Source organism: Haliotis rufescens, unplaced genomic scaffold (genome assembly GCF_023055435.1).
Source record: "Haliotis rufescens isolate VD_foot unplaced genomic scaffold, xgHalRufe1.0.p SCAF_45, whole genome shotgun sequence".
Taxonomy (NCBI): Eukaryota; Metazoa; Mollusca; class Gastropoda; order Lepetellida; family Haliotidae; genus Haliotis; species Haliotis rufescens.
This window is the reverse complement of record NW_025964168.1, coordinates 549,286-570,771: the sequence shown is the minus strand read 5'-3', so window position 1 is coordinate 570,771 and position 21,486 is coordinate 549,286. Positions and strand designations below refer to the sequence as shown.

The 21,486-nt window shown below is 42.7% G+C and overlaps 1 protein-coding gene across 3 annotated transcripts; it reads left to right on the top strand.

The window, feature by feature from the left end:
- Positions 1 to 975: 975 nt before the first annotated feature.
- On the top strand, positions 976 to 5,587 carry LOC124117047 (ubiquitin thioesterase OTU1-like). 3 transcript variants are annotated; one of them, XM_046478741.2, is made up of 2 exons: positions 976 to 1,087; positions 4,487 to 5,587. In XM_046478741.2, the coding sequence occupies exon 2, from the start codon at positions 4,493 to 4,495 to the stop codon at positions 5,426 to 5,428; it is 936 nt and encodes a 311-aa protein (XP_046334697.1). In that variant the 5' UTR covers positions 976 to 1,087; positions 4,487 to 4,492; the 3' UTR covers positions 5,429 to 5,587. The 3 variants fall into 3 exon arrangements, with proteins under 3 accessions (XP_046334697.1, XP_046334696.1, XP_046334695.1); XM_046478740.2 differs by having other exon boundaries at positions 985 to 1,107; XM_046478739.2 differs by lacking the exon at positions 976 to 1,087 and adding an exon at positions 1,117 to 1,333.
- Positions 5,588 to 21,486: the final 15,899 nt, after the last annotated feature.

Genomic DNA, 21,486 nt, shown 5'->3' with positions numbered 1-21,486 from the left:
CCGACGAGCCAGTGACTGAAAGCTTGAGCGTCGATCCACGTCGTGAAGCCAAGTCACTAAATCTGATCACTCGATCTTCTTCCAACCAAAACATATGGGTAACAAGGACCTCGAAAATCCCCACAAGGTAACAAGGTTGCCTGTGATCGATATATTTGCTATGAATACATTGTATTAAGCAAAAAATGAGGATCCACGGTAAACAAAATTCCAACATTAAACACGTCTCGTATTTTTAAGGTGTCCAAACAAGCGTGTGTTTCCTGTTGATATATCACTGTAGTCTATAGATAACCCCATTGCTGACATATCCACGGGGAGAAACAGCGAACACGTACGTAATGTATCGCTATGTATTCAGTGAGTATGGTTTTAGGCCGCTTTTAGCAATATTCCAGCAATATCACGGCGGGGGACACCAGAAATGGGCTTAACACATTGTACCCATGCCGAGAATCGAACCCGGGTTTTCGGCGTGACGAGCGAACGCTTTAACCACTATGCTACCCCACCGCCCCCCTGTGTATTCAGAGAGATCAATCTGTAAGATAGAGCTGAAGTCGTTAACGAAGGAAATCGTCCTTCTCTCACTTAAGAATATTTTTAATTGTGTCGTAAAAATTACCCAAAATTGTTATGCTTTGAATGTAATAGAGTGTGAGTTTCTGGGAATGGTATTCAGAAAATATCAGCTTCTTTCGTTCCCAATCGAACAGAAACTTCTCATAGGTATATATATACCGTCACACATACTGTTATGCAGTATTTCAGTTCAAGGTAACTTTGCTATAGCATTCTTACCAAACCACGAAAACAACCACCACCATTAGAATAACACGAGTGGCGGTGTTAATACAATAGTTCACCTAACAGTGAATGAATTTGCCACAAATTGTTTGCAGTCAGATGCAGACTGACATGTCTCAATGCCGTATGGTTTTTTGTCGTAAGGGAAATAGTACGGGACCCAGAATCAATGACGTCAACACATTTCCGTTCAACTTTGTCCCTCAAGTGCCCGTAAGAAGTGTGACTACACAGCTGCGTTGCGTGTTTACAAATATATGAGCTTGGTTGGATACGAAAAGTAGGTCAGATAGGCAGTCGGTAAGTCGTCAGCTTTGCGAGTAACAGCATGAACCCTTGTTCCATGGGCTTGTTGAGTCATTAGATGGGTAGTGCCCTTTGTTCTAGAGGAAACATAGTTTCATCTGAAAGAGGCCGAGAGAAGACACGAGATGTTAACAATTACTCTCGTAGTAAATATTCAGATAGCGAGTCTGAAAGTGAAACAGATTGTGCACGCTCCGATTTAGGGAATGCCCAGTCAACGGTAAGCAGCAATAATGTCAAATCACACCATTGTGTATTGAAATCAATCATTGTAAGCTTAATAACTTTTTGGATACAAAAAAGAAATGATCAAGTGCTAGACAATCCGCAAGTAGTGAATTTTGAACAGGTGAATCATTCAGCATATTAAATACATTTCTACTAAAAAAATGTATTGGCATAAGACATCACATGATGTCAACAACAATTATAAATAATTGTTTTCAATAAGGAATCTTGTTGCTATGGTAGGTAGAATAGGTAGGTTCAGTAATAACAGCACCAAAAGTATATCATACCCATTTCGTTTAAAATAACCAAATCATAAAACAGTATCTCCAACATAACCATTTCTCTCAGGTAGCGAATACATTTTGCCTGCTCCTTTTTTTAGTGTAGGTGGAAGGAACATTCTTACATTCTTAAGCAAATCATTCTATATTCAAAATGTAAGAGCTGCGTATTGGTATTGTTTTTTACATCCATGTCATTATATAGTTATAAGAAGTTGTAGTTGTCAAGAAGAAGGATATGGGCTAAATACCTGCCTCCCCTTCCTTGTTCCTTCTTTTCAAATAATATGATTGTAAAAAGATGTCATGCTGTGCAGACAATAATGATGTCATAATTGCGTGGAAGGATGTGCTGCCTCTTGAGATTAAATACACATGCAACATATCTAACAGCAAGTCATTTAAATGTTTACTGCATAAATCAAAGCCAACCCTACTGTAGTTATATAACATGTTTATAACAGTTTATTTGATAGCTGGAGGACGCCAATGCATTGTTATTGTAGAATTGAGAGGGGAACTGGATAATCTGTTCCCACAGAGATCCATACCGAAACATTTTTGGCCAGACTCATATCCAAGTGTTGGCTAACCCATACCCATTCGTACCTAATCAACTGGACGATTTGTACCCCAAAAGGCGAGTCTGTACCCAATGCAAAGATATATGATTTCAAACATTAAACATTAATTGACTTAAACATGTTTTCAGCTAGGCCAACGTATAACTTTGTTTATTTTGTGTTACACGTAACAACACATGAGTAACAATCCCTGACTTCCAAGAACAAAGTACGGTAGTTTAAATACTAAAACAACAATATTCCATCATGTCCAATTGAGATAACTCAATTGATTTACTCCTAATGTTACATGGTTACTAGTGTACATGTATTAAAGAGGGAATGACTCTTCAGTGGTCATTTATTGTCACTTCACATTGATTGAGTTAATTGGTTGATTGTATTCACCAGCCTATGAATGAATGTTGAAATGTATAATGAATGTATATTGGAAATGTTTTCTGAATGTTGGTAATATTAAACGAATTAATTTTGGAAATGTAATATTGCTATGAATATATTGCTATGAAAGTGCTCGTCAGAATATAGGAGAATTTAGTGCTGAATATATGATTACAAACATATATTTTTGGTCAATTTTATGGTCTATACTGGTTAAAGCAAATCTGTTCCGGACATCTTGCTTTCAGAAATAAATGGGTATGAGTTCTCAAAGTTTGGGTACTGGTCAGCCACATAAAGTATGAATGCTTCAAACTGGTACGAATCTGACGAGAATTTTAGGTATGGGTTAGCAATTTTTGTTGGGTACTAAACTCTGTGGGTGCAGATGGTCTAGTATCCACTGAGAGCGTGTAGATGAAATATTTCTCTGTTCAGGAGTTTACCTGGATCTTTCTGTTTGTGAGACCTGGGGACTCCCAATAATGATATTAGGGGTTCCCGGGATGATAGGGGTTCCTGGTGTGACCAATTCATAAAGTGATCTTAGCACCACGGCTATTGATCGCTTCATGGAACAGGGCCCAGATCTTCTTTGCGCAGGTCCTAGTGTAGAGTTGTGTCCCTTTAGGCAGGCCAGGGTATTATGGTCATGAGTCACAGATTTGCCTTGATCAGATTTTTGATTATGATTCTTAGTCAGTACTATACCCATGCTCAGAAAACTCCCAAGAGGCTTTCATCATCAAAAGACTCCAACCCCAACCATCAATCAAGTGTGATCCAGGTTATTAGTTACCCCCTGCATACCATCAACTCATCAAAGACTCCAGTCATAATCCTTTTGTTTTATACTTCTTGCTTCTGTTAAGAGTTTACCTGGTTCACTCCCAATTGTCGGCCCGTAAAGACCCTGGTTAGAATTGGTCTTCAGCAACCCATGCTTGTCGTAGGAGGCGACTAACGGGATCAGGTGGTCAGGCTTGCTGACTTGGTTGATGCATGTCATTGTATCCCAATTGTGTAGATCAATGTCCATGATGTCAATCATGTCAATCACTGGATTGTCTGGTCAAGACCCAATTATATACAGACCGCCATCATATAGCAGGAATATTGCTGAATGCGGCGTTAAACAACAAACACTCAGTTCTTTCCGTTTGTGAGACCTGGAGACTCCCAATAATGATGTTAGGGGTTCCCGGGATGATAGCGGTTCCCGGTGTGACCGATTCATAAAGTGATCTTAGCACTACGACTATTGATCGCTTCATGGAACGGGGCCAAGATCTTCTTTGCACAGGTCCCAGTGTAGAGTTGTGTCCCTTTAGGCAGGGCAGGATGTTATGGTCATGAGTCACAGATTTGCCTTGATCAGATTGTTGATTATGATTCTTAGTCAGTACTATACCCATGCTCAGAAAACTCCCAAGAGGCTTTCATCATCAAAAGACTCCAACCCCAACCATCAATCAAGTGTGATCCAGGTTATTAGTTACTCCCTGCATACCATCAACTCATCAAAGACTCCAGTCATAATCCTTTTGTTTTATACTTCTTGCTTCTGTTAAGATTTTACCTGGTTCACTCCCAATTGTCGGCCCGTACAGACCCTGGTTAGAATTGGTCGTCAGCAACCCATGCTTGTCGTAGGAGGCGACTAACGGGATCAGGTGGTCAGGCTTGCTGACTTGGTTGATGCATGTCATTGTATCCCAATTGTGTAGATCGATGTTCCTTTATGTCAATCACTGGATTGTCTGGTCAAGACTCAATTATATACAGACCGCCATCATATAGCAGCGGCGTTAAACAACAAACACTCAGTTTGAGATGAAATACAGTCATTCTGACCTGTCCAGTCCCATCTATTCAAGTGTGTGGTTTGTCTTTCAGGACAAGATGGCCAACATTGGCAACAAGCAGATACAGCTGAGATGCAAGACTCCCACTGGTCAACACTACCTGACAGGGGTTACTCTCAACACAACGGTGGGTCGGCTTAAACAGATGATATCCGACCTAGCCAACATTCCCAAAGACAGCATCAAGATCAGACAGGGCTACCCACCCAAGGTGATCAACACAACTGATGACTCAGCGGAAATAGAGACTCTGCCATTCCGATCAGGAGACACTCTTATAGTGGAGGAAGAGAAGGGTTCACAGATTCTGAAACAACAGAGAGTTGACCGAGCCCTCCAGTCCCAGCTTCTGTCTGGGATTAAGGGGATGCTTATACGTAAAGTTGTCCCCGCCAATAACTCATGTCTGTTCACAAGTGTGAATACTGTGATGACGGACGGTGTCGTGGATACAACATGTGCCAAAGTGATGCGTCACCTTATAGCGGATATAGTGCGCGGAGACACTGAGTATTACAACGCTGGATTCCTTGGGAAACGTAATGAAAACTATTGTCGCTGGATACTAGACGATCAGTCGTGGGGCGGAGGAATAGAGTTGTCCATTTTGTCACGTTATTATCAAGTAGAGATTGACGTTGTTGACACACAGACCGGGAGAATAGATAGGTTTGGGGAAGACAAGAATTATTTAGAGCGTGTATTGCTTATCTATGATGGGGTCCATTATGACGCTCTTATTCTCGAACCAACAGACCCGAGCAGACCAATTGAAACAAAATTCCCAACTTCAGACGAGATGGTGCTTGCACAAGCTATGGAGCTAGCAGCTGAGGCCAAGGCTAGTCGACAGTTCACGGACGTGGCCAATTTCTCCCTCCGCTGCCTCATCTGCCAAGTGGGGTTGACAGGAACAGAAGAAGCTCAATGCCATGCTAAGAAAACTGGCCATGTAAACTTTGGAGAATACTAGGAAGAGACTTACAGAGCTCGAGATAAGCTGCATGTCTGCGTAAAATACGCATCAGAAATGCAGAAATACGCAGTGAAATAAAATTCAAGCGTATCAAATACGCAATGAACATTACAGATACGCTACAAAAATAAAACTAGTGCGTATCATCAAAATATTGTGAAGTAACTCTGCGTATTCGATTAGCAAATCAGCAACTTATTTTGAAATTATATACGGACATTCCGTCAACCTTGCCAAACTCCACGATGACAGTTACGTCATGATCATTTGCCATCACACTTTCTTGTGGAAGTATCTCGGTATTTTTGAGTCCTATAAAGCTCTCGAACCCACACGACAACAGTTTGTAGGGACGAGATGAATAGTGTTTTTAAATATTTAACTTAAATACCCGCATGTGTAAAAACTAGTGGGTAACAGAAATTTGAATACCCAGATAGAATTACTGATACCCAATGATTTTAAAATGCATGGGTAAAATACCCACAACACCAAAAGCTTATCTGGAGCTCTGGACTCACCAGTCCATCCATAGTTTGTTGTGTACATGATGCAGGTGGTTGTCCGACTCTAGAAGGACTTCTGCCTCTCTCTTCTTTCAGTCTGGAAAACTACAATATTAATTCATTTCGATGAACATAATTAAACGTTTCTTATAAATGATGAATTAACAGTTTAATCCTTATTTCATTCAACATGTAATCTTTTTATCTTTTAGGTTGGATGTTTTGTATTAATTGTATGTATAGACAGTATGGTGACAAGTGAATGATAGGACTGTAGTGTTTGTGTGACCAAACAAACATGAAATGAAGTCCATTGCTGGAGGAATCTGATCTCAGGATATTGAAATGCTCACTAACACATGACAGTAAGTTTATGGACCATGATGAACCATGTTTACTATCATGGGCCATATGAACTGTGATGATCACATGAACTGTGGTGGATCATATGAACTTTGATGGATCATATGAACTGTGATAGATCATATGAACTGTGATGGATCACATGAACTGTGATGGATCATATTAACTGTGATGGATCACATGAACTGTGATAGATCATATGAACTCCGATGGATCACATGAACTTTGATGGATCATATGAACTGTGATGGATCATATGAACTGTGATGGATCACATGAACTGGTGGATCATATGAACTGTGATGATCATATGAACTGTAATGGATCACATGAACTGTGATGGATCATATTAACTGTGATGGATCACATGAACTGTGATGGATCATATGAACTGTGATGGATCACATGAACTTTGATGGATCATATGAACTGTGATGATCACATGAACTGTGATAGATCACATAAACTGTGGTGGATCATATGAACTGTGATGATCACATAAACTGTGGTGGATCATATGAACTGTGATGATCACATGAACTGTGATAGATCACATAAACTGTGGTGGATCACATGAACTATGATAGATCACATAAACTGTGGTGGATCATATGAACTGTGATGATCACATGAACTGTGATGGATCATATGAACTGTGATGGATCATATGAACTGTGATGGATCACATAAACTGTGGTGGATCATATGAACTGATGATCACATGAACTGTGATAGATCACATAAACTGTGATGGATCATATGAACTGTGATTGATCATATGAACTGTGATAGATCACATAAACTGTGGTGGATCATATGAACTGTGATGATCACATGAACTGTGATAGATCACATAAACTGTGGTGGATCATATGAACTGTGATGATCATATGAACTGTGATGGATCATATGAACTGTGATGGATCATATGAACTGTGATGGATCACATGAACTGTGATGGATCTGTGAAATTAAACCAGATGTATGACATTGCTCCTCTTAAATGTTGGAACTCCATTGGGATTCAGGGTTAGAACTGAAGCCCAGCAACCCGTGACTGTTGTAGGAGGCAACTTAATGGAGGGTTATCAGTCTTGGCGACATGGATGATAGCCTGTCATCGTACCCCGATCAGGTGGACCATGGCAACATGGATGAAAGCATGTCATCGTACCCTGACCAGGTGGACCATGGCGACATGGATGAAAGCATGTCATCGTACCCTGACCAGGTGGACCATGGCGACATGGATGAAAGCATGTCATCGTACCCTGACCAGGTGGACCATGGCGACATGGATGATAGCCTGTCACCGTACCCCGATCAGGTGGACCATGGCGACATGGATGATAGCCTGTCATCGTACCCCGATCAGGTGGACCATGGCGACATGGATGATAGCATGTCATCGTACCCCGATCAGGTGGACCATGGCGACATGGATGATAGCCTGTCATCGTACCCAGATCAAGTGGACCATGGCTCCCATCACGATGGTCCAGACTTGATTTTTTACAGGCCACTGTTGTACAGCTGGAATATTGCTGAGTGCAGCAAACATGTTGATGTAGTGCGTGCGCGCTGAGTTACATGCTAAAAATGCTTTGAATCTTTCATGGATGCGATTTTGTCACAAGTTTCATCATTTTTTCATCTAATCCTGTGTTAGAAACTTAATATTTGAAGCATCCTTCCCTGTTTGTAAATCTTCCAGCTGGAAACAACAGTGCTTGGCAACCCCTGTGTCCTATACATCAAAAGGCCATGTCCCACACTCCTGTATTTAGGCGTAAGGGAGAAACTCCCCTCCAATCAGCATTGGGGTAGCCTTGTGGGTAGAACATTGGCTTGTCAGCCCCAAGCCCTGCATTCAATTTCCACATGGGTTCAATGTGTTGAGCCCATTTCTGGTGTTCCCTGCTTTGATGTTGTAGGAATATTTCTAAAAACTTAATAAAACCCATCTAACTCACTCAGTCCGCATTGTAGCCCTTCATTGAACCAAGGAACGGCTAGTTGCTAGTCATTGAATGGCAGTATTTATGGTACTTTCACAGTTTCTGGACTAAAAAAGATATCTGTACTGCAAAGAAACCATATTGGTACTGTTTGTTTTTGGTAAAAGTTCATGTTCTAGTTTCTGTGATGTTTTTTCAGTACATCTGTGCCAATCCTGATTTTTGACAATCCACAACTACAGGGCAAGATGAATTTTTTCATGTACATGTTGAGGCTAACTGGTCATTAACACAGTTCTTACCAACAAACCTTTATATTGAAATCCCCCCGTCAGATCTGACACCATGTCTGTGCCCTTGCTATAGGAACCAGTTGCCAAAAGTCTCCAGTCAAACTTAATCACACATATCTTCAACATGTTCAAACAATTACTGATTGAGACTGACACATATTTCCAACCCCTGAATTATATTCCTACTAATTGTCAAATACCATAGTTATCTCGGCGTTTGAAAGACCATGAAATATCTTTTCCTCTTCATGAGATGAGCATCATATTCAAGAAGCACGAGTGTCTTTTATACATGGTCGCTGACATGAAAACAGAATTATTTCATACAGTTTTAAATTTCAGGCATTGTGGACGAGTCAAAGGTGCTGAAATGTCCTATGCAGAGTTATTTGCTTGTCATAAGAGGCAACTAACAAGATCGGGTGGTCAGGCTCGCTGACTTGGTTGATGCATGTCATCGAGCCCAATTGCATGGATCGATGCTCATGATATTAATCACTGGATTGGACGATCCAGACTTGATTATTTACAGACCGCTGTCATATAGCTGGAATATTGCTGAGTGTGTCGTTAAACAACAAACCAACCAACCAACCGACCAGAGTTATGTCCCCTAGTCCTGCCAGGAACCTGATCATGGGTTTAAAAAGTTCACGGAGTATGTTTCTAGATTTGTCAGCACCATAACATGCTTCTGGGTTGCACCAGAGTGGTGACATAAACCAACTACACTCACTCACCCTTCTACATTTTCCTTAGTAGACTGTTGACTCTGTGATTAGGTTGCCCAAGTGATGGCATGGGAGTCGATGGCATTAGATGCAGTCCGTCACAAGTTGGATAACCATGTGTGTTGTCAGTCACTAGTCACCTGGATTATCTGTTTGTCCAGGGCACATTTGTCACTGAAACCATAGTGTGGCAGCACATATGGGAATCAGGATGTAGTATTTCTTCTCATATCAAATGATTTGGTTATTCAAAATGAATTGTGTCAAAATGTTATATTGCTATATTTACCTTGGTATTCTTGTTGTTATGCTTATTTGCATATAAAGAAGAATATTTTTTTCACAATGCTTCCAAATGTTTTATACATTATATATTATATGTTAGGTTAATAAATTGTGTTTGAAGATAAACTTTGTGTTGTATATATTCTCAGGATTACTGTTTGGCTACTGCACCCTCTCATACAGATGGGAGCCACCCATGCCCACATTGCTAGAGCTTTTGGTTGCTCCCATGTTGCTGTAACTAACCAAGTGCAACGTTACAGACAGACCGGGCAGAAATAAGACAGGCCAAGAACAGGCAGACCCAGGGTATTAATGAAGACCAGTACTTGCTTACTTTGAATAGATTTCTGACAGTGGGCAGGAGAGAACATCAATGGTCATCGTTTATGGACATTTGACAGATTAGCTCTACATGGATGGCATTTATGATAGGCAGCTTGGAAGTGGGTATAGGTTTTAACAGGGACTCTATGTATACTCAGCGAAAAAAGAAATGAGAATACCACACTTGTTGGTCATTATACACTCTTCAAAAAAAGAAACGCACAGGTAGATTTTTAGTAAATTTATTGTACCTAATAAAGTTGATATATTTGATTTAATATCATAGGTACAAATATGAAATTTTGGAGCTCGATAGTCACATGTCGTTGTACAAAGGCATTGAAAACTGTTCATTGTCATGTCACATAACCCCACAAAGTTGCGCTGAACTCAGTATCTCGTGTGACCGCCCCGGCAGCAATCGCGGCTCTGCATTTCCTCAGCACTGACTGAATAAGTGTATGAATTCTGGCCATTCTGCTTGTAACATGTTGGTCAGTTGTAGTACGTAGCGCCACATGTTCTGACGTTGATATACACGTCGATCGAGTTCATCCCAGAGGTGTTCGATTGGGTTGAGATCTGCAGATCTTGACGGCCAGGGCAAGACGTTGTTGTTGGGATTATGAAGGTAGTCTACCGTGACACGAGCTGTGTGCGGTGGAGCGTTGTCCTGTTGAAACAGCTCCGTCTGGCTGTCAATGATTGGAAGAAGGTGAGGTTGAAGAATTTGATTCGTGTTGCGATTTGCTGTCAAATGTCCCTGAACCACAACCAAGTCAGATCTCGTGGTGTAGAATATGGCCCCCCACACTACCGGGGGACACTACCGCCACCGAAAATGTCAAATTCACGTACACAATGAGGTGCTATAATGCTCAATTCGACGACGATAAACACTTGCCGGTGGAATCATGATTCATCGCTAAACCACACTCGTCTCCAGTTTCTCAAACTTCCAAGGCTGTAAAGTATAGCACCAACGCAAGCGTCGCTGTCGATGGATCTGTTGAAAAACAGGGACAATAACGGGTCTTCTGGGTCGGATTCCAGCCTCGTGAAGATGGTTCCTGACAGTCTGGACCGATATCCTCCTCAAACCAGGGATGCGTCCTGAAGTATCCGTAGCTTTGGCATTGCGATTAGGTAGGGGCAACAGTCGAATGTAGCGATCCTGTGCAAGGGTGGTAACTCTTGGTCGGCCGGTTCTCGGACAGTCTGCAGTGGAATTGAACTGTGTGTATCGGTCACAAAGACAGCAAATGGCGCTGTGGTGGACGTTGAAGTGGCGTGCAACAGAAGACTGCGATTCCCCTCTTTTGATACGTCCTATGGCGATGTTCCGAGTCTCGGCATTTTCGAACTTGAAATATGTTGACAATTGAATGACAAATTATTGGCTTATGCTTGCTTTTTTATAGTTACTACCACGAGTTACGAATGCCATAACTTGCACGTGCATTTTGCTTTACTGTTTTCCTCCATGACATTTTAGAACACCTCTGCGATGTCACTGGTCGTTGGGTCGTGAAGATCCAGGGTAGAATAGGTCTTCAGCAACCCATGCTTGCCATAAAAAAGCGACTATGCTTGCCGTAAGAGGAAACTAACGGGATCGGCTCGCTGACTTGATTGATGCATGTCATCGATCCCAATTGCGTGGATCGATGTCATGTTGTCAATCACTGGATTGTCTGGTCCAGACTCGATTATTTATAGACCGCCGTCATATAGCTGGAATACAACAAACAAACACCGATCGCCGTGTTCGACAGCGACCACATCCTCCAGCCAACCGACAAGAACTGATTCAGACCCTCCAAGAACAATGGCGACGTAACCCACGTGACCTCTTCAGACGAAGACTTTTTCTGTGCGCAGGAGAGTAAATAAAAATCTCTATTTATATATCGGGGATGTATATTTATTTTATTTTCTGACCAATACCGAGTTCATGTGGTTACACAATATTAATGTAACGTGTCCCTAACATAAGTGATTTTACATACGTGTTCCCTTTGTAAATTACATTCAATGCTTGTTCTTGCTACCCCACCTCAATTCGGCCAACTGTCCAATCTCATTAAAATCAGACCTTAGTTCTCGCTACCGTTAAACAGAGAGAACTTAGGTCTGATTTAAAAAAGATTGGGCAACTGTCAAGCCAATATCGGGTGCTGTATGATTGTCATTTTAAATGTTGATTTCGATGAGATTTTGATCTTTTCAGTACATTATACTTCATACTATCCTTTGTTATTGTTTTTTTTTTAAAACCAGAGTGATTTAAAACTATGGTAACATTTCTTTTGGCCATCAGTTTAGATATAACTATGCATACGCATTGAGGAAAGCGAAAAAGATATCAAAGTTATAATATTGTTAGTGTCTTGTGTTTACTTCGCTCATGTGGTTATGTAGCTCGAGATGACACGTCACCACTTCGCCGCTTTTAACAGTATTCCAGTCATATCGCGGCGTGTCAGCTTAATGTGGGAGGAAAGCCCGAAGTGATGCAGGTTTCAGACGTTTACCACTTCAGTGAAACCCACGAGCAAGGGTATGGTGCTGACAAACCTGGATTCGAACCCACAAACATAGGTTTCTGGTGTGCCCAAGGGACGCAACTCTGCACAGCGAATCGCGCACCACTTCGGTGAAATCAGGTATGGCACCAACAGACCATTGTTCATAAGATCAGGGTTATTCTGTCGCGACAAAGCCCCATCCTAGAACACTGGGCTGAGTACGTCTGTTTGTTGTTCTGATACGTCAGGTAGACAAAAATGGTCATTTGTCATATACATGTATACATATATCAGATATATGAGCATGAATAATTTATGATGATGTATTAACCTTGTATTGGTTTGTTGTTTATTGTCGCACTCTGCAATATGACGGCGGTCGGTAAATAATCGAATCTGGACCATGCAGACAATCCAGTGATTGACATCATGGTCATTGATCTTCGCAACTGGGTGATGACATGTATCAACCAAGTCAGTAAGACTGACCACCCGATCCCGTTCGTCTTTCCTTATGACAAGAATGGGTTGCCCGGATCTTCACGGGTCGTAAAAGCTTGTGACTGGCACATAAATAAAGACAACACAAACACGCACTCCAGTGACACCACTGGTCTTGACTGTAGGACCCCATCGCGGCTCTCGGCTAGCACACCAGTCACAATACCACGCATGCGTGCATTTAGTGGACATATAGTGTATCAGTAATGGTCATCTTCCCGAGGCAAGATAGTTAACTGACTATAAAAGTCCAGTTTCCACCCTTGCCGAACTAGGCTAGTATTATGGAGTTACATTTTGGCTGGACTAACGAGTCTGTGCATGGTCCAATCAAAATCGCGCACCGAAATCGAAATCCGGTTCGTACACTGTCGTACAGATTTCGGTCGATTGCAGGATTTGCAAAGCATGTTCACCGCCAACTCGTTGTCAGCAGATATTTTCCAAATCTTTTCATGTTTTTAATCAAGGTCCTCACGTGATTTGATGCAATTCGCGATGTAAGACCCGTTTTATCAGAATATAGATCTTGATTGTCGATCAGATCTAACTGCCCGGGCGCCACCTTTTTGTGTGAAGCAAACGCGAGTGATGCGAGAGGTTGAATCTGATTGGTCAATATGAGAGGCTTAGAAGGGACATGACTGGTAATAGCCACTGGTGGCGCTACGATCGAGCCCCGTAATTCCAGCCTAGTTCGGCAAGGGTAGAAACTGGACTTTTAAAGTCAGTTAACTCTCTTGCCTCGGGAAGATGGTAATGGTGGACAGAACCTTTTTTTTGGTTCTTTTCTATATTATATATAATTGCTCACCTTAACATCGTCAAAGTGAGTTTATGGCAAGAGGTTTCGTCTACCGTCCGTCAGTCCATCCATTCAACCATCAGCACTGAACTTAAAAACAATTCTTCAAAACTACTGAACGCATAAATATCATATTTATATTGCCTGCGACCAGGGCTGGGACTGGTAACTCGGGTACCCGAGTCGGATGGGTACTGGGTAGGACTACCCGGACTACCCACAGAACTACCCGGACCCGTGGTTAGTCACGTGATATATTGTTTAATGACAAAAATTATCTAAAACTCTATGGTTATACTACAAGTCACTAACGTTCACATTTCTTTCTGACTATGCACCATTCCTTGAGACTTTTCATATATGTTTGAATAAAGATATAACTTAAGTCAACTTCAGTGTATGCATGACCAGAACGTTTAATACATGTATCTAAATACGTTTTGCAAGTGATGTGGTAAAAAATTCCCAATCGGACATTTTGTATCTCTTGAGGCCTCCAGTGGGCACCCGGGTAGGGTCGGGTAATAGAGGGGTGGGTCCCCGGGTTGTAAATTTGGACTCGTCCCAACCCTACATGCGACCACCTCCGTGGTTGAGTGGATAGAGCGTTTGTCCGCGGAGGTCGGAAGATCGGCGGTTCGATCCCTGATGTGTCACACCAAAAGACGTTGAAATGGTACTTGTTCTTTCGGCCAACCTTGCCCCTTTCCGTCATTTTCCGTAATCGCAAAGAAGACTCGGCTATTTGTGTCGGACATGTACATTCTGCCCCAACAGTAAACAGGCTTCCGCCTAAACATGATCACGGAATCACATTTCTTTAGCTTTAACGTTTCATCTGTGTATAATTGTCTCTGGTCTTAAACATACTTAGCTACTTATTTAGAAGAATTGATACTAAAAATATATTCCAGATATACTCGTATACAAAAACCTTTAAAAAATATAGTTCCAACCTTAGTGGCAGAACCTTGCGTAACCGATTGTCGGAGCACAACATCTGGCCCGACGTCCGGCGATACGCCCAAATTTGCTCCCACGTCACTGTCAGGCACGCCCAGCTTGGTATAGACAGCAACTGAGGGTCTGAAGACACGACTGGGAATGTATACTGTACACATGTGTGAACAGCTCTGATGGTCGTGCAAGGGTCTGCAGGCGTCCACGAGAACGTTTTAGCGACGCTTGCATTACTCAACGTGGTCAGTTTGGGAGTGGAAGTGTAATAGTATAGAGTGGCATGACAACTCAAGGGAGAACACAACTCACCATTGTTAATGGCAATGTGATAAGCGTGCGATACCGGGACGAAATCGCTCGAGGTCATGTTCTACCCTTTGCGCAGTTGCAGGGACCTAACGTCACGATGCACCGGAATAATGCCCGTTTTTTTCTGCCCATTAGAACATGTCTGGGATGAGATGAAACGACGCCTACGACAGGTCCAGAACCAGTCAGTGACACAGCTCAGTTAATCCAATCTTTGGTTGGCATTTGGAACACCATCCCCCCGGCTGTTTCCAATCATCTGGTGTATGCAGTACGCCTCCGCTGCCCCGCCTGTATCAAAGCAAATGGTGGTAACACATTACCATATATTAGCATTGTTCATTGTGTTGTTACAGCTCCCCTTTTTCAGGGCGTGTCTCGTGGTCTTCTGTTACTAGGTATGGGTTTTGTCAGTGTACTTGTTATGATAAAACATTGAGTAGACAAATGACCAAATATTTTATTATTTTCAATAACATAACATGCACACTACTTTATATGAACATGATTTTTTATCGGTTCATTCTCAGCTAGCTAAAAATCGGTATAGGGGCGGTCGGGTAGCCTAGTGGTTAAAGCGTTCGCTCGTCACGCCGAAGACCCGGGTTCGATTCCCGACATGGGTACAATGTGTGAAGCCCATTTGTGGTGTCCCCCGCCGTGATAGTGCTGGAATATTGCTAAAAGCGGCGTAAAACCATACTAACTTACTCACTCAAAATCGGTATAGTGTATTACAAGTCAGGGGTGTGTTACTTACTAAGTTGATAATTTTCTATAGTTTCGATGGCTATAGTCTGTTTCAGGTAATGTCTATAGGTAATGTCTCTGCCCCTTACTATATTTGCTAAGACATAAATAAGAATAATTATCATGAAGATATGAAATACTCTTCAAAAAAAGAAACGCAAAGCCAGATTTTAGTGAGGTGGGGAAATAATTTATACGAGGAACCATACAATGTATTGAGCCAAAATGTTGTGGAGAGAACACTTGGTGATTGTAGTCATCTCAGTTGTCGGTACATAGGAACAGTCCAAGGTGAAGGTCAGCTACCATCAATAATGCGTATGTCCCCCGTTGGAATCGATAGCGGCCTGACATCTCCTGCCCATGGAAGAGACGAGTATGCGAATCACATCCTGGGGAATGGTACCCCACTCAGCCTGCAACGCAAAAGCCAACTGCTGCAACGTCTGGGGTTGTGGTTGACGTTGGCGTAACGGTCTATCCAATTTATCCCACAGGCGCTCTATCGGGTTCAAATCAGGGGATCTGGAGGGCCAGGAGAGAACATCAACGATGTTGTTGTGTAGACAGGCTCTTTTGATCCGTGCTGTATGCGGTCGATCGTTGTCCTGCTGGAATACACCGTTGCCGTTTGCTGTAATTGGGAGGACATGTAGTAGGAGAATTTCGTTGATGTATCGTTGAACCGTAAGATTGTCCTGGATATGGACCAAACCTGTCCTGCCATGTCCTGCCCACATCATAACGCTACCCAAAAAAACCTGTTCACTTCATGTACGCAGTTTCCGGCGTAACGTTCTCCCCGTCGTCTGTAGACCCGTGCTCTTCCATCCCCTCGACGGAGGAGAAATCGTGATTCGTCGCTGAACCAGACATCTCTCCATCGCAGTTGAGGCCATACCCTAAGTTGACGACACCAATGCAGTCGTTGTTGATGGTGTTGTCGACTCAATATGACGCGTCGAACAGGACGTCTTGCTCGTAGACCTGCTGCTCTTAAACGGTTTCGTAGGTCTGGTCGGAGAGCAGTCCGGGTATTTGGGATGCGGCTGAGGTGGCTGTGGTCGTCCTTTCACGTAGATGGCGCAGTCGGATGTAGCGATCTTGTGAAGGGGTGGTTACTCTTGGTCGTCCCGACCTTGGCCGATCACGTTTGACCCATGCTGTTGAAACAGATCCCATAGCCTTGTGATGGTGCTGGGCGCTACATTGAAAACCCTAGCTACAGCTGATCGGGATTCCCCTGCTCACAAGCGGCCTATGACGTTGTTCCTTTGCACTTCCGTTAATCTTGGCATGTTGTTGAACTGTCACTGTTCGATTAACGCAGATGCCAGGCAATCAAAAACCCTGCAGTTTAATACCGTTCATAGTGCTGACACTATAACACATTAAACCTCTTCATTTTGCACCTCTTAGTCCACTAATTTTGCTTTTATGGCCAAAAATATCCGTTTTGCGGTTGTTGTTTTTGGAAGAGTATAAATACAAAGGGATATTTTGAAATTATATTTTATATCATCGTAAATTTTATACCAATCAACTTGTTCACACATGATTATTTTGAATGGTTACATGAACACATTTTACATAAACTAGTGTCCAAAAGAAACGATACCACCTGTTTGCAACGACATAAAAGAAAAACTAAACAATGCAGAAGTTTAGGATTGGTGTTATGCTTTTGAGAAATCCATTCACAACATCTGTACAAAAAATTTATTTCAATAAAATCTGTACAACCAATATGACAAGCCTTTAAAGATGGGTGGGGTCGAAAAATGAACATTTCGTTAGAGCACTGATCACAGAAACAACGGGAAATGTCACACCACACGTCTCAAAGTCAAGTCAGTAGCGGGTATGTCCACCGTGAGCATCAATACATGCCAGAACACGCCTACGGACTGATGACGTCAAACGTCTGATGACGTTGGGAGTGATGCGTTGCCATTCCTCGAGGAGACATCGTTCCAAGTCCTGGACGTTGACTGGAGGCACACGGCGACGTCGGATTTGCCGATCGAGGTGGTCCCATAAGTGCTCGATGGGATTCATGTCCGGTGAACATGCGGACCATGGCAAAACCTGTACGTTGGCGTTGGCAAGGAAGTTCTGTGTCAATCTTGCTGTGTGTGGCCTTGCATTGTCATGTTGGAAAAGGAGTCCACGAGGCTGTTGCTGAAAAAAGGGCACCACAACAGGCCGTAGGATGTCATCAAGATAACGCTGTGCATTCAGGTTTCCACGAATTACGACAAGCATCGTTTTGACGTCACCACATATGCCACCCCAAACCATTAACCCTCAACCTCCAAACGGCCGGACCTGTTGGATACAGTTAGGCGCCAAACGTTCACCAAATCGTCGGTATACAAGCTGCCGTCCATCGTTTCTGAAGATGAGGAATCTGCTCTCATCAGAGAACATAACACGTGCCCAGTCCCGCCGTTGCCAACGTCGAACTCGCCTGGCCCAGATCAGTCTGTTGTTCCGGTGTCGAGGCGTCAGGAGCGGTCCGCGGTAGGGATGACGTGGCCGGATACCATACTGCCGTAGTCTCCTGTAGACGGTCTGTCGACTGATCCTGTGTCCCAGTGCTGTAGCCGCCGTGGACGTCGCTGTTACGGTGCGGTTCCTCAGGTGTATTACCCGGATGTAACGATCTTCACGGGGCGTGGTTACTCGTGGTCTTCCACTCCTGGGCCTGTCTGACGTCTGACCTGTCTGACGTAACCGCTGCATCAACCTGGTGATAGTGATGCGTGCGCAGCCCAACCTTCTGGCGACGTCGACGTGTGACGCTCCTTGTTGGACCATTCCAACGGCTCTCTCTCTCTCTCGATGGCTGTCAAACGTGGCATATCTTGTGTTTTTGTTGTTCCTGTGATATCAACGTGTCTGATCAGCCGTTTTATACAGTTTTTATGCACGTGCAGAACATGCTAGAGAGGGAAATGTCACTTTCACGAAATTAACGTTTTTTCCCGGAAGTGATCACGTGTTCCCGTTTTTTTTAATCGACTATGCTGTGTTTGGGATGTGCAATACGAATTGGCATGTTTTCATACTAGACAATTCACTTAGTAAAAAACAATTTTGAAAATAAGTTGGTATCGTTTCTTTTGGACACTAGTTTATAATGACAGCTTCCATCTCATATAATTTACAAGAACCACTTTTTAGTTAAATTGTCCCTGACACAGGAAATACTTCTCCTAGTGAACAAGATGTGACACTGCATCTACATACGACATCAGGTCTCATTGTCCCCCTGTAAATTTAACTTTACTAGGGTGCTCATCTTTTGTCTCCGAGCTCAATGACTTTCCTTTTCTGTGGTCTTGTGATGCCATTTTGGTTCAGCTGCAAAATACGTACTTCTGCCATACCTTGTTCTCTTTTTTCAGTACAGTTAACAGCTTGTAAATGTTTGGGGGGGGGGGGGGGTCCGACAACCGTGTTTAATTTGCTGAGCCACCCCTCAACATGGTTGGTGGTTCTGGGCCCTCCACCTTCCACCCATTGCCCAGTCACATCGTCATTGAACAGTCAGTGTGTGTGGACCATTGTCGGGAGCCTCAAACCAACCATCTGCTACCACAGGGAACACAGATCTCACACCTTTTCATGCAGCAGTCTCGAAGGCCAAGAAAACCACAGGCGAATCGTGTAGGAGTCTATCACAGCTTTGATACATCGGTTGTAAGTGGTCTCACGCTTGTCACGGGAAGGACTATACAAAAATGGGAACACAACGCCATCAACCTACCGTATTCGACGTAATAAGCGCCCAGGCCGCTCTCAAAATTAGAAATAGGGGGTTTAGTAGAATATTATTTTGGTGGAAAAAAACAGAGTTGAAAGATAAATTTCGTGGTTTATGCTGACGGCCTGAACTGTTTATATACTGTTTAATTGCCCATAATTAAGGGTGCATATAACACACGAGTGCGTATTATACACGAATAAATATGTCTTGTGTACATTGATCAATCGGAAGGGGTGCTAATTGGGATTGTTCACTTGCCAACATATTAGCAAATATCGCCGTGGGCGCTTATTAGAGCGGGGCGCTTATTACGTCGAATACGGTAAGCATGAATGGTGTAGTGATGGACACGACTGAAAACTCCAGCATAAAACTAGGTGGTTGCGTCTCTGAGGGGTCTAATGTTGTCTCTCGTTGCTAGGATGATGATTATGTCTCAGTCTCCATCATCTTTGAGAGCAACGTTCTCCCCAGTAGTTGTCTGGCGCCTTCACCCTCAATGTTGATGTTTTCACGACTGGTGGGGGGTGGTGGTACCAGCTTCTGTGGCTAAAGTATAATGTCGACTGGGCAGAATACAGAGGAGGAATCTTGGACATGAGTTCACGATAATCACCTGTCCACCCCTCAGTCCGCAAACCTGTGTTAGCAAAAGTAAATGTGTAAGTCAAAATGTTGCAAGTTAGTGATTGATTCATAATACATACAATTGAGAAACGTTTCCGTTGTGCAAATAAACATATGTTATTGGATTGCTGAGTTCTATTCTTACGTGCAATTTCTTTGTTGTAAATTTTTGGAATGGGCGTGACCACCTCCGGACTCTGTTTCTTCAGGCGTTGAAGAAAAGTTTGGACATCAACAGCATGTTGGTCCGATTGCTGATTGTGTATAGTCTTCCAAACTTCGCAGGAATGTCATTTACTGTATTTAATGTAGATGGGCAACCCTGTCTATGCTCTATACAGCGCCAGTAAGTTGTCTGTGTGATTGTTACTTTAACAGTATTCCAGTTATGTCGCGGCGTGTCAGCTTAATGTGGGAGGAGAGCCCGAAGTGATGCAGGTCTCAGACGTTTACCACTTCGGTGAAACCCACGAGCACGGGTATGGTGCTGACAAACCTAGAAACATAATCGGGGCGAACCGGTATTCGAACCCACAATCATAGGTTTCTGGCGTGCCCAAGGGACACAACTCTGCACAGCGAATCGCGGCGCCTTAGACGACTTGGCCACCCTTATTATTGTTGACTTATTTATGAGAATTTACTTCAATGTATTTCAACGCAAAAGCCATATTGGAGTAAATTCTTAAATATTGAAGATCATAATCTTGAAATTTCAACTTATGCAGCTTGAATTTCATAACCTCTTGAGTTTCAAGGAAAAAATAAAACAACGAATGGCCCTAAAAGGCTTCCGTAGCATCTAGCATCACTGTCAGTAAAATTGGTGGTTGGACTCAATGACTGGTTTGTCTGGATACAGACCACCGTCATATAGCTGGAATACTGTGACGTAAAGCCACAAACAAATACTATCTATCCTTGTTTAGATGTAACCTGTTTAAATATAAAACAATATTTTGCAAGCACATCATAAGAAAAAAAATCTAAATGTTTGTTACGTGAATTTGCCAGGAGAAATAGATCTATAGAAAAATATAGATTATGATTTTAGGCTACCGATGTTGAATATAACATATCAATGAATTTTCCACCATATAGACTGAGAGACTTGGGGCTGTACATAAACGAAATGTGACTGTATGATGATCAAGGTATTGTTGGTAACGTTGCGTTTTACTAGAGGCCATATGCCGGTAGATATATATATGGTCACTGCATTGTTTTACGTTCAATCACCCAAGGCAACAGGTAGAAATAGTCATTAAGCTAGGCTGCGTCTCTTCTTTTCACACACTGTAATTTGCGCAGTTTGACTATGCGCGGAAAGAGATAAGAAC